The sequence below is a fragment of the Pogona vitticeps genome, chromosome 1, assembly GCF_051106095.1.
Source record: "Pogona vitticeps strain Pit_001003342236 chromosome 1, PviZW2.1, whole genome shotgun sequence".
Taxonomy (NCBI): Eukaryota; Metazoa; Chordata; class Lepidosauria; order Squamata; family Agamidae; genus Pogona; species Pogona vitticeps.
The window spans coordinates 267,028,508-267,042,309 of record NC_135783.1 but is presented as its reverse complement, the minus strand read 5'-3'; the positions used below and the strand labels follow the sequence as shown (position 1 = coordinate 267,042,309).

Sequence of the window (13,802 nt, the reverse complement as noted above, 5' to 3'; positions counted from 1 at the left end):
TGACAACCTTGTGACGTATCACTGGGCTGTAGCACTGAATGAAGCCCCTCTCCTCAATTTTCATCTACTCTACCATTTTAAACTTTAAATATATCTTCCTATCAATGTAGTGCTATTCTAGATAAACAAGATACATTGGTAGTATTGTGTGTACCATGCTAAGTAGACATATTGTTGTTTCGCTATGTCACTTAATTTATTTAACAAAACAAAAATTGCCAACTGAATGATGACTGTAGGAAAAGGCAGGGGAGTGTCATTAATTGGAAGGGGAGGAAATTGGGGTGATAAAAAGACCTATATGGACCTTTCTCATGGGGAGAAATAACATCTCCAGTTTGAATGGAAGGATTGCTCAAGTGAGAGATGAAATCAATTGCAATAAAGAACCTTTTAAACATGGATCATACAGCTCTAACTTCCCCCATCTGAACATACCCTAATAAGTGTCAGTTCAGTTAGATGACAACCGTGTTAGCTACAGTGAGATCCAAGTTCAACACCATACATCCATGCACTAGGCTAACACACCAACATCTCTATTCCCCACAATTCTCCAAATCACATTTATACCATTCCCCATCACATTTTAAAGAAATATCAACCAACAATCTAAATGCTCAAAATTGTTTTCCAAATGACATGTCTCGAAGTTTATTTTGTTGGCATATTTTAATAAAGGCTTCCAATTTTCAGTAAATTGTTTGTGGCTTATTTCTCCTCTATATAACCTAACTTTATTTGTCATTTTTTCCATCAACATCGTATGCCATATCTTATTTGTAAATGCTTGTTATGAGAGATCTTGGGCTTTTTTCCAATTTCTAGCGATTTCAGATCTTGCGGTGCCTATAAGATTTGCAACTAATTCTTTATTTTCTAGTTTCTCATTTCCCCCTGTGAATAATGAAAATAACAATAATGTTTCATTGATATCCATTTGTTGATTAGTCAGCATCTCTATCCATCTAATTACCTCATGTCAGAATGCTTCTATTTGGGGGCAAGAAATCCACATATGTTCCAGAGTTCCTTTTTGTCCACAGTTCCTCCAACATTTATTGGATATATCTTTATTAATTCCATGTAACTTTGTAGGGTATAGATGCCACTGATGCACTACCTTCAGAACCATTTCTTTCACATTTGCTGATATAGATTTATATGGGTACTTTTTCCAAATTCCTGTCCAAATTTCCTCAGGTATATTAATATTCTAAAGGAAATCAACCCTGAGTGCTCACTGGAAGGACAGATCCTGAAGCTGAGGCTCCAGTACTTTGGCCATCTCATGAGAAGAGAAGACTCCTTGGAAAAGACCTTGATGTTAGGAAAGTGTGACGGCAAGAGGAGAAGGGGACGACAGAGGATGAGATGGTTGGACAGTGTCTGTGAAGCAACCAACATGAATTTGACACAACTACGGGAGGCAGTGGAAGATAGGAGGGCCTGGCGTGCTGTGGTCCATGGGGTCACGAAGAGTCGGACACGACTAAATGACTAAACGACAATATTAATATTTAAATTTGTTTCCCACACTGTTTTAGATCCTCCACCTTTTCCATATTCTTTCTCAATAATGCTTTTATATATTAGTGAGGTTAGTCCTTTTTATTTATCTTTTTGAATACAATATTGTTCAAATTCAGTTAATGTTCTTAGAGAGCCAGTTTTTTTGTTGTAAGTGAATAACGAAACTTATTTGCTTTATTTGTAGCCAACTAGTTTTTATTTGCTTTGTTTTCTCTTCTATTTGCCTAATAGTGACTGGTTCCCCTGAATCTAATAAATCAGTAATTCTATGTATTCCAATTTGTTTCCACTCCTTAAATTGTACATATTTCTCTTTAGACTTAAAATCTGGGTGATCCAAAAGGGGACATAAAGGGGATACTGGGGGGGGGCAAAGTTTTACTATGTTTTTGCCATATCCTTAATGTTTCAGAAATGAATGGGTTCTGTACTGTATTTGATTTCCTTTTCTAATTATTTTAGTGGTATAAATATACTTATTTACTATGTCCATTTTCATTTCAGTTTCCATTTCGACCCAATCAGAATTCTTACATGTCTCTTTGATTTGTATAAGTTTAATAATTTGATTTATTTGTGAAGTTTCACAATATTTTTGGAGCTGTGATATCCCTAATCCCCCCTTTGACCCTGTCTATATTTAACACTTTTTATGAATCTTATCTTCTTTCCCTTTCCTGCAATGAAATTTTCTAGCTTTCCTTGCAATAGTTTTACCTTTTTTTGTATCTGGCTGTAATGGAATATTTTGGAATAGAAATTGAAAATTTGGTAATATATAAGATTTAATCAAAGCGATTCTTCCCAGCATTGATAGGTTCAAATTGACCCACTTTTGTCACTTTTTCTTTTGCAAATTTAAATATATGTTTATAGTTTCTGTAGATTAATTGATTAAGGTTTTTTGTTACCCATATTCCTAGGTATTTAAAACTTGAATAGCATAACTCTAAATGAGATGGGGAATAGCTTTATATTTATTATTTGTAATATAATGGATTGTCTTTTGATTTCTTTAGAAATAAAAAAATTAAATTAAAGAAAACACATCTCTATCTAGGGCCTACATAGCAGTATTTGAGACTAAGGTATATAATATGTTTAGGTTCTCAGCAAGGTATGTAAATAGTGAAATTATTCTGACAGTGTTTTACAGTCCCTATAGTAGAGTAACACAAACTTTACTTTAGCCTTTTAGCTTGATACTTAAACAGACTTTATCAGAAAACAATACACTCTTTCCCTCTTGTACAGCCAGTCATCTTACAGTCTGTGGTGGAATTAGAAATATGGAACATCAAAAACCTAAGTATAGTTCACGTGCGAGTGCAAAATTGCACTATACCAGAATTGCCTTTTTGAGAGGGGGAAAAGTGTAAACTGCATGCTTTTCAACTAAAGAAAACCAAGGTCTGCAGAAGGTGATGCATATGGAAAAGGTTTATGAAAGTGTCACTTCAGTACAAAAATATATATAGCTTTAGATTAGTATTCTGTGTTGAGAAGTAGTGGTGTTTTATTTTTTATATGCTCTTATTCTTTGCAAACCACTAAAACAACCTTGACAATTGCACGCTGCCAAAAGACAGGCCTGAATTAAGCTAATATAAACATTATATTGAAGAACGTCATGATATTACCCCAATAAGGCTGGTTTCTCTGTTGAAAGCATGAGCAGATTATTCTTAGAGGTAGAATGACTACCTCTAAGAGCATTCACTTCCAGTCAACCAAGAAGGGAAAACTGCTGCTTATTCATGTGAGCAAAAGTTAAGAGTAGACATTTAATGAGCTCTCCTCGGACAAGGAGAGGAAGGAAAGAACAGTCGTGGAAAGAAAACAAACATGTGAAAGAGCTATCTTTTTCTCCATGGTGTATACAATCACATGAAAAACAAGAGATAAGATTAAGAGCTGTGGTCTGAGAAAAGAATCCAGACTTCCAGTGACTTCATCTTGTTTTAGGACAGCTGATTCCAAGAAGTGGGTTGGGAGCCAATATATAGAACCTTTAGTACCTGTCAGCATCAGCAGTTTGTTGGGTTAGAGACTGTAAACAGCTAGCTGCTCACTAGGATGTGTTCCTGAAAAAAGGGCAACAAGTATGGAACTGATAATTACCACATGGTAGTCACTGTTTGAAATCATATAACAATAATCCAACAAGGAGAATTCCGAACTAAATCCAAGTGTTGAACTAGGGATGATTTTTAGCTCCCATTCCTTCTCTCACCGGAAATCAGCAGCTGGGCAGGGGAATGAGTTGAAAGAACAAACTGAAAGAAAATTTGAGAAAATCCCCTCTCTTTGAAGACAAAGAGAGACTGGGGTTACTAAGGATAATGGAAAAATGGAAGGCAAGAGCAGAGACAGAATGTTTTCTTTGAGCCTCTGGAACTGGCCAGAGAGCTTATGTTAGGCCACAGAGAAGTCATCAATGCTGTTCTCTCACCTCAACTACCAGGATATCATGTCTGAATTATGCCAATAGTTAGTACTTTCTCTATATAAAGTGTGATACTTATATACCACCACCCCCATAACACTAACTGCACTCTCTGGGTAGTTTACAATTTAATTATGCAAGGTAAACATTGCCCCCCCCCCAGTACTCAATTTACCATCCTCAGAAGGACAGAAGGTGGAGTTAATTTTGAGCCGCTATCTAAACTTGTCAGGAGTGAACTCAGGCCATAAGTGGCATCTTGGCTGCAGTACTGCAATTTAATCACTGCACCACAAAGCGCTCCCACCCCCGCCAAATTCCTGGGACGTGACACAGAATTATTCTGTGGATACCTCTATTTTTCTACAAAGTTACAAACCATCTCCCGGAAATATTCTATGAAAGGGCAAAATGTGTGGTCTTTTTTTCACCTGATATACTACACTCTGATGGTGCTCAGGGAACCTTCTGTGACCAAGATTTTCCCTTGTCCTTGTCCCTTACTTACCCTCTACATATGAATAAGTACGTTTAGAAAAGGAGAAACAAACTACAATTTACTTAACAAGCACTGTAAATAGTTTTGCAAACAGTGTTTACAGCCAGTATAGGCATGTAAGTATTGTCAGACTGCCACTCCCCGTCAGCCATAAGGAGCATTGCCAATGATGAGAGATGACGAAAGTTGAGGCTCAACTATGTCTGGAAAGACAGACATTTCCCACACTTGCTTTAAGCAAACACACGTTAGCTTCATCCTTATACATTCCATCCTCTCAGACATCTCATCCACAACAAGAATATCTCTCTCTCTCTCTCTCTCTCTCTCTCTCTCTCTCTGAGTATTTTTAACCAAGGGAAAGTATTACATCAGCTCCCTCAGTCATCATGGTTGAATCTAAAAATCAAGTTCATCCAAAATAAGAGACTGTAACTGGCCTTTTAACAGATTAAAATGGTACACATCTTAATTTTAGCCTGATTTTAACCTGCTTTAAAGGAGAGATGCATTATTTTAAAAAAGCAGTGATAAATATATTACAAGGCACAAGTTTTTCCAAAATCCAGGTGACAATCTGCAAAGGGCAAAGCAATGAATTGCCTCAATACATTTTTTGTTCAACCCAAGTACGAAATTGGAGTCCCCCGAAGCAGACAGGAAATGGAACTTCCCTTTCCAGGCCTGCCCCCCATCCCTCCCAGTAATCCAACAGGTTGACTGACCGACAGCTGTGAATAGTCCCAGCCCATACCGTAGCCACACTGCTCTCTGGATGAGCCAGCCCCACTGCAAGAAAAGGAACAGTGGAAATGGTTTCCTGAAGTCTAGAGAGATAAGAAGCACCACATGACCCATTGTGAGAGACATTCTAAAATTTTACAATTCAGCAAACTTTTAAATGTCTTCAAGTTAAAGGGTAAAAAAGTAAACACGGAGCACAGTTATCACTGCATGAGGACCTGAACTACAGGTTTCAGTCTGACTGAAACTGTCTCCAGACAACACAAGTTTCTTTTAAAAGGAAGAGAAGATGCAGTAACATTTATGTAGAACTACATTTATTTGTTTACAGCCAAACTAGGAAGTTAAACATCCACTGTGTGCAAAATACAAATTTCCATGTGATGGCTTTAAATACAGAAAATGTATTTTTTTTTTTAAAAAAAAACACAGTCTAATAAAATGTTCAGTTAAGTTCCAGAGGCCAAATAAAATAAAATAAAAATTTAAATACTTAGGAGGAGAGGGACAGAATCCTCATGGACATTGCTTAAGAGATGAAGGATCTGCAACAGAAATGAATAAAGTATAGCAATGTACAGAGAGATAGATCTTTTCTTCAGAAGCCTCAAAGAGCTGAAACATGCAGAAAGCTTAGGTTAATCACAGCAGCAACAACAAAAAAGGTCACTCTGTTAGGAAACATCTGGATAGCTTCTTAGCTCTTCTTTCTGATTGTGGTGATGGAAGAGTTAGAGAATGTAATGGAGAATTGCTGCATCTAATTTTCTTAAATTAGATTTTCAGTGCTTTGACACTGAAAGCATGAGTTATAACAAAAATATACAAAAATCCTATGCAGTTGCAAATGATACCAGAGATTTGTACTTTTCCTCCTTTTTTAAATAAATGGGCAGCCTCTCATTTAACCCTCAATCTGTTTTCTTAACCCTGTCCCTGCAGTGTCAATGAGACTCTACCCTCACCAGAAAAACTCACAAGATCTGTAACTATCAAGGGAGAAAACCTCACTCCATCATACTGCTGCTGAGCTAGTTTGACTTTGGGTTTAGGTCACAGTCTTGCAAAAATTATAGAACTACATGCAGCACAGAAAGTGGTTAAGTTCATTGCTTATCACCAGTGGAGTCACTGGTATTGTCCAACAGGTGCTCATGGTAACAGCAGGCAACACATTACAAGTCACTGTGTTTCAGAGGCCACGAAGCTAAATACTTTGAGGAGCCTGAAAGGTCTTGTGGGGAGAGACAGCAACTTGTGAGTGACAGCCTTGCAACTGAATTGTACGCACACCATTTAATAATAAAGTGCAATGGGAGGACAACTGTTTTTCCGTCTGAGGCTGTGTTCTGCAAAAGTGCATGCCAGAATAAAACTGTTAGTCTTTAAGCTACAACAAAGCTCTTGTTTTTTAACATAACTACACTTTTAAAAGATACATGCACTGGAAGTGAATGGTGCTTCTTTAGCAGAAGAGTTTGATTGTCACTCTCTTACATCTCATTTCTTTTGACCCACACAGCATTTTACAGAGTTGGATTTAAAGCTCTCAGTGAATTCCCTTGGCCTTTGCTTTAAGCTAGACAGTGAGGTCATGAAGGAGGGAGAATTTCCTCCATTCCATGCTTGATATCCTAAGGGCCTTTTAAACACCAGAAGCTGTAGTAGCCAGCCAATATAATCCAGTCTTAACTTGTTAGGATAAAACTCTAGAATGTAGAAATCAGGGCTGGCACATACACACTATTTGCAAAGTCTGCTTCTGCCTAATCGCTCCCTATTCAACAAGGGGTCAACAGAAATGCCCACCCTCAACAAAATACATGCTCCCCAACAGCTGTGACAGTATAACCCCACAAAATCCACCGTATGCTGATGTCCTGGCAACACTACATTGGCATTTGAGACTAATAATGCACTACAAAACTCCAATATAATGGAACACAAGATGCCTCAAAACTCCCCAAAACTGGCAATTTAATGTTAGAAACAATTATGTTGTATTTGCATTTTATGATTTCATTCTAGAATACTGAGTATTCTGGAAAGTTTTGTCAAATGACAATGTATCGAAGTATCTATTTGATTCTAAATGATTTGCCATCCAGATATTTTTAGAAGTGTTTTTTAAAGCTAAATGGCAATTCACCATTCGCTCCTAACACCAGTAGTTCCACAACATCTTAATAAATAAACACAGACTGTTACTTGAACTAGGGCACACTTAATCTTTTAAACATTCCAGAAATAAGGAAATAACACCTGTTTATTATTCAGTTTAACTAACTTGTTAAAAGTCTTGCATGCATGATAAGAAAAATCATATGGGCAAGGGTTGGGAGAGAGGCCATATGCTTTGAATGTTGAACTACAAAACAGGTTAAGTGATCATGCAGAGACATTGCATCTTAGTAACCACAAATGCACATACACACAGAGCTCCAAATGGTCTTTGTATCGCTGACAGAAAGTATTAGAGATTAGCCACAATACTCAGAAAATGGTAAGAATCAGAACAAGCATCTTACAGCAGAAACTGCTCAGCCAATGAGAGGGTGTAGCACTGGAATGTTGAAATGAACTAAAGACAACAGAAGAGATTGGAAGAAAATACAATCAAAATAAGCTAACAATAAGCCTATGATCAGAGAAAGGGACACTAAAAAAAAAAGTGATACAGCAAAGCAGAGGAAAGTATGACCCAGTGAAGTTATTTTCCTTCCTTCTGATAAACCAAAAGGAGCATTTAACAAACATACCAGATAAAATTCAAGTATCAGAGTTAGAGAAGACCATCTCTTAATGAACAAAGATGTAGATGTGAACAATCATCCTGACACAAACCTCTGTCTTAACTAAACAATATTCCATTTGTCTGAGAATGATTTTGGACATGAGCTGGCCATACAAATGGAATCCCATTTTTTTTGTTTCCCAATTAATCTTGAAAGCTATGCTTTCTATCAAGCCTCCATTTAATGTGCAAATAAAAGCACCAAAATAATCAAACATACATGTATTTTTGGTGGATATGTGTTTGACATTATGTATGTCACCAAACGCATATCTACCAAAAATACATGTATGTTTGATTATATTAGTGATTTTTTTTTAGTGCCCCGTGGCTTCCAGGACCAGTTAAAATACAAATCTGAAATGACCTTGGAGTTCTGATTATCTAAATTTTTCAAAACTGGCTTCACCACCAGCAGAATTTGAAATAAAATTGCACGGTACTGTAAACTAATGTGGGTTACTTTCCAAATACATTGATTGTATTAAAACGCTAATACAAATTAAATTTCAAATAATTAACAGCAGTCATATTACAAACATTTGTTAAAAATAATTTTGATTGTTTACCTTAGAGAATGCTTTCCACATTTTACATGAAAATCATGACATTTTTTAAAAATACCACATTGTATAGTTAACGAGTATTACAATGCCCAGGCAACATAAACTGTATGAACTTTCTATTTGTTTTCTTTAAATAAAAAGCCTTGCATGAACAGAAGAAAAAGAGGTCTTAAGAATAAGGATGGATCTACACTTTTATCAACTGGATCAATATGACTTACAATCTCCCCTTCAAAACACTGCATATGGGGTGATATCACATAATATCAAAACAATCTATGGAGTTTCACATGGTTATTTTTCCACATGTGCAAACCATTCATTGATGCTTTAGTCATCAGTTGATGAACATGCACATATATTTTGGGTATGAAACAAAAACAAATATGAATCAGACTCAGTAAGCTGGGAGCAATGCCTAGGTATTTCTTTCTTTTTAATTTAATTTTACTATGCAACTACTCAGACATCTGGGATGTGATGAAAACAGGACGTACCAGAAACCATTCATGCCTCCTGTTCTTTCTGCAACTTTAAGTTGCTATACAAACATCTGGGTGCACAGTAGCCACTTGAAGTTTTGTTTCCCTGAGAGTTTGTTGTGACAAGTGGATTGACAAGAATGGTTGGCCACATGCAGGAAGCCAATACATGGCTATTATGTGTCATAGTAAGTTAACTCATATGGACATTTACCTCATAACTAAAAGAAACCAACGCTACGAACAAGCACCTTCCACATCCTTACCTATCAAGCTTATAAAAATTCTTATATGTAAACAAATCCATAAAGGTAGAACAGCAAGGATAAATGGTTGAACTTTTCCACTGTGCTCCTAATAATTCTTTTTGTCCTGCCCACTTAAATGGAGTTTAATTTCAAGTGTGCTTAATATTAAATCATAAACGTTCCAGTGAAACAAATTGGGGTCTTCCCCCCCCACCCCCAAGTAGGAGTGCTTATGACTGAAGTCTACGATGGAATGGTGTGTCACCCCTAAAAAACATCAGTGTACCTGTTAATCTTTTGAGGGGGGAAAACCACTATAATATGCTCAAGAAATTGAAAACTTTCTACATAAGTAAATGATTAGGAGAATTACGACGGTATGTGTATCCTGTTTAAGGGCAAGCAAATGTTCCAAATGACAATGAAAATACAATTCAGCAAAGGAAAACCCACAGAAACACTTCATTCACCAAAACCAAGAACCAGCAGCCCCACCTTCTTGTAAGTGAATGGCAAAATGGCTTCTATTGGCTTCTCTTTCAGAAACTTAATGGCTGTGAGCCTTAGGGCCTGATCTTCTGATATGTGTGTGCAAGGTCTCACAAACAAGTAGCAAATATATATATTTGAAATATATATATTTCAAAATAAATTACTTTTGGAAGTTCTAAAAAGCCCAGAACTCCTTCTCAAGTGGCACAGGAAAACATGGCTGCACTACCCTCAGCAATGAGTAAGGGCTGCAGGTGGTACTAATTTGTGTGTGTCATATTTCTTGAAAATGTCTTTAATGTAAGACCTCAAAACAGAGTGGTGGCACACACAGAAGTGGAGAAAGGAGGCTGCCCGTGGTCAGGTGTAACCACTGACCTCTAGGCCTCCATCCTGCCTATACTCACAGCAGCTTTCCATGGATTCAGACGGGAATTGCTTCTTGCTCTCTATGTGGAGACAAGTAAGTCTGTGTTATTTACCCTCTCTCTCTAAGGTGAAATTCTGTTTCCAAAAGAGCTCAAAAGTGAACTCTCAGCCTAGGGACAGTAAATTAAAAAGAACAGTTTCTGGGTCATGAAACTGTTCAACTAGTTTTCTGCTAAGAAATGTTCATTTACAGGCACTGTGAGCCTTCACCAGACTTCTAAAAGAAAGAAAGCCTGTGCTTTAGATTAGCACTACTACTGTCAAAAATGGCATATAAAATTTTGTACATAGTAGTTTAACCTACAGAGATAATTGGTATCTATTACTTCTCAGAGCACCATCTTAATGTCTAGGAGACCTTCTCATGTCTGAAAAAAAATCCCACAAGGGAACTACTGACTCAATTCTAGAATCTTTCTTGGATGTTGTATATCAGTTATTTCAACACACTTAAAAATATCAGAGGGATTATCTAGGTGAAGGCTTTTACATTATAACATAGAAGCTGGCCTCGTCAATATCAAATAATCTCTCATGATGTGACAGATAGAACTGTTCCATTACTTGGAGATAAAAAAAAATAGGCTAACACTGTATTTTTACTTTAACCAACTGAGAAGTCCATGATTTGCTCTTTGAATTTATTCACACAAGTTACAGAAAATGCACAATATTTTGAAAAGGATTTATCAAACAGGAGTCAATAAAAATTCTGGGCTTGCAGTACTTTTTAAATTTTTTAAAAAAACCTAAGCAAAATGAACAGACTTTGTAGCCCCCACAGCAAAGATAAAGCAAGAAGAAAGGGGGGAGGGTAAAGTATGTGCCATATTCAGTTTTCAAACAAAAAACCATAGTAAGCATTTACTGTTGCTCTAGAAATGTATGAAAGAACTTTCTTTCACAGTCTTTAAAATAAGGATAATAAAATGTAAACCCAAAGGAATATCTGGTCGTAACTAGAAACACATCCAGATTTTTTTTAAAAAAATCTATCAAAAAAATTACAAATCCTTCATATAATCTCTATGGTCTGGAAATGCATCTGGACACTGATCTTCATGATCCAATAACAAAAACTGAAATGTTGTAACAATTGCACCATGATTATGAAATGAAAGTTTTGGCTCATTTAAAGCACATACTGAATTGAAATGTGTACATTTGTGTGATCGGAAGGCTGTTTGTTTTGGAAATCTGAAAGGCACAACACAAGTTTAGGAAGAACTTTAAACCCTGAAGAACTTCTTCACCAGTTCAAGCACGTTCTCACAGGACAGCTCCACTTCCCGGTAAATATGGGCAAGTAACTCTTGAAGCGCAAAAAAGAATGGCATACTGAAGCTTAGGAGTTCATACAAGTAGGCATAGTTGTATGCATTGTCCCTGAAATGAAGTCTGGTAGTGTGCAGGAAACCATGCATCCAGTTAGAGAGCCGTCTTGGAAGGTCAAGCAGATCCCTTGTCACCTTAAGAGGCCAGCTTAGAGTTTTCTTAAAGAATGAAGGCAGGATACCTGGGGACTGATCCTCTGAGCTGCTACTGACAGCACAAGCACTGTCCTCGGTGGTTTCTGCAGACATGGATTCTTCTTGCGTCCACTGTTCTGCTTCCTCCTTGAAAGAGACACAGCTTAACATTGCACCCATTCACCATTGTCTCAAGTCAAAGATAATAAACAAACAAAAGCTTAGAAAGGAGACGAATCATACTCTGCTCTGGATGCTTCCTGATCAGTCAACCCCTCACCCCAAGATAAACCTTTAGCAAGGGGAGGGGCATGGGGTGGTGTGCACTATGTTTCCCATGTTTTTTTAAAAAAAACACTTTCAACAGATGGCAGCATGAGAGCTCAAGCAGATATAATGACTGGTTCTCATTTCATTATCCCACACTTTATTTTAATAAAGAGAGAAAAGCAGCCTTGGATGCTGCATGAAAGGAAAATGTGTGAGCCAGCAAACGTGTGCCCTTCCATCACTTATATCATTGTACTACCAAAGCTACTTCCCTGCCCTGCCCCTCACTATTTCTTCCTCTGTCATCCACAATGGCTTCAAGTCTTACCACAACGCAGGGGGCACCTTCATCCAGTTAAAAGGGAATAAATATGTTGAAACATTTCATTTCGCTACTCATCCAAGTAGTTTCTTCAGTCTGAGGAGAGATGGTAGGAGACCCCTCAAAATTGGTTTCACTTCCCCCTGGTCTGAATAGGCTCATTAGATGGACAAAGGGGGGGGGGGTGAGTGAAAATTGCACTTCTGCAGTCCTTCTCCACCCACTGTCATGGGTCATTAATGGTCATTTTGGTGGGTGTGGTCCTGATCTTACAAGCCTATTCAGACCAGGGGAAAGTGAAACCAAGGTGGAGGCTTTACCAGGGGTCTCCTACCAATTGTCCTCAGACTGAAGCTACTTGGATGCATAGCAAAACATTTCATCTGAATAAGAAAGAAGTCCAGTTGCCATGGCTCAATTTCCAGATAACCTCACTTGGATGAATGAAAATCTTCACAGAATAAAAATCTTGTGCATGATTTTTTTTTTTTAAAAAAAATCTCTTGGAAGATAATGGAGTTGATCTCTTTATTTTCAGCAGCAATTCCACAAACAATCTCATTGGTAATTTCTTGCAAAAGGCAGCTACTGTATATCAGTCTTTTGCAGGGAGGACAGCAAAAAGTCAAATAGCACTTTTAAGACTACGAAGTTCACTATGCCATATGCATTTATGAACTACAGCCCACGTCTTGTCTCATCTGTTGTTTTTAGCCATCCTACCTACTGCAGGACATTCTAACAGTATCAAGGTACAGGGCAAGAAGCAGTTGCAAGGGCCATCTAGTTCAACCTCACAGAAGGTAAAACCACAGCAGAAGCATTGCTGACAGACAGTCATGCAATATTTGTTTAAACAGAAGGAAAGTCCAACAGCTTCCAAGGTGGTTCATTCCACTGTCTCACTGTGAGGAAATTCTTCTCAATGTTTAGTCAGAAACTCCTTGTCTGTAATTTGAAGCCATTCATTTGGGTCCTAATCTCTGGAGCTATAGAAAACAAGCTTGCTCCATCTTCTACAAAACAATCCTGTAAATAATGGAAGATGGCTATCCCATCACCACTCAGCCTTCTTCAGGCTAAACAAGTCAAACTCCTTCAAACATTCCTTACTAGCCATTTTGAAACTGACAAGTCTTAGTAATGAAATTGTCCTAGTCAATATCTTTTGTATTTAAATTCTCTCTGCTCTCACTGTTAACATCCCACTCCCAGTGACATGCAGTGTATATGCCTGGAGCAATACAATGCTAACCCAAAACATCTGCAGCAATGGGCTGTAATCCAGGAACTCGTGCTATAACAAACCCGTTAGCCTTAAAGGTGTCGCTTTATCTGTACCTTGTGAATTTAAGAATGACAGCTAATCAAAGAGTCATATACAACATTGCAAATGAAATGCTGCAAATAAAACTTCTTTTCAAAAGGCCACTCTGTTAAAGGTATGCGGCCATCCATTTTGAGCTCTGGCTCTGAATAAGCAGTGGCCTTAATGGATTCTCAGTTCC

General features: G+C 37.5%; 1 protein-coding gene across 30 annotated transcripts in view; it reads right to left on the bottom strand.

Moving 5' to 3' along the window:
• The window catches only part of MICAL2 (microtubule associated monooxygenase, calponin and LIM domain containing 2), a 175,589-nt gene that overhangs the window by 64,894 nt on the left and 96,893 nt on the right, over window positions 1-13,802 (bottom strand). For 15 of the 30 annotated variants that reach the window (XM_020797195.3, XM_072985772.2, XM_072985771.2 and 12 more), the window contains one exon: window positions 7,559-11,849. In XM_020797195.3, the coding sequence (XP_020652854.3) occupies window positions 11,463-11,849 (387 nt within the window). In that variant the 3' untranslated portion in view covers window positions 7,559-11,462. Of the gene's footprint in view, window positions 1-5,522; window positions 11,850-13,802 lie in introns of those variants that run through there. The other 15 variants (XM_072985773.2, XM_078383948.1, XM_078383953.1 and 12 more) reach the window with 4 other exon arrangements.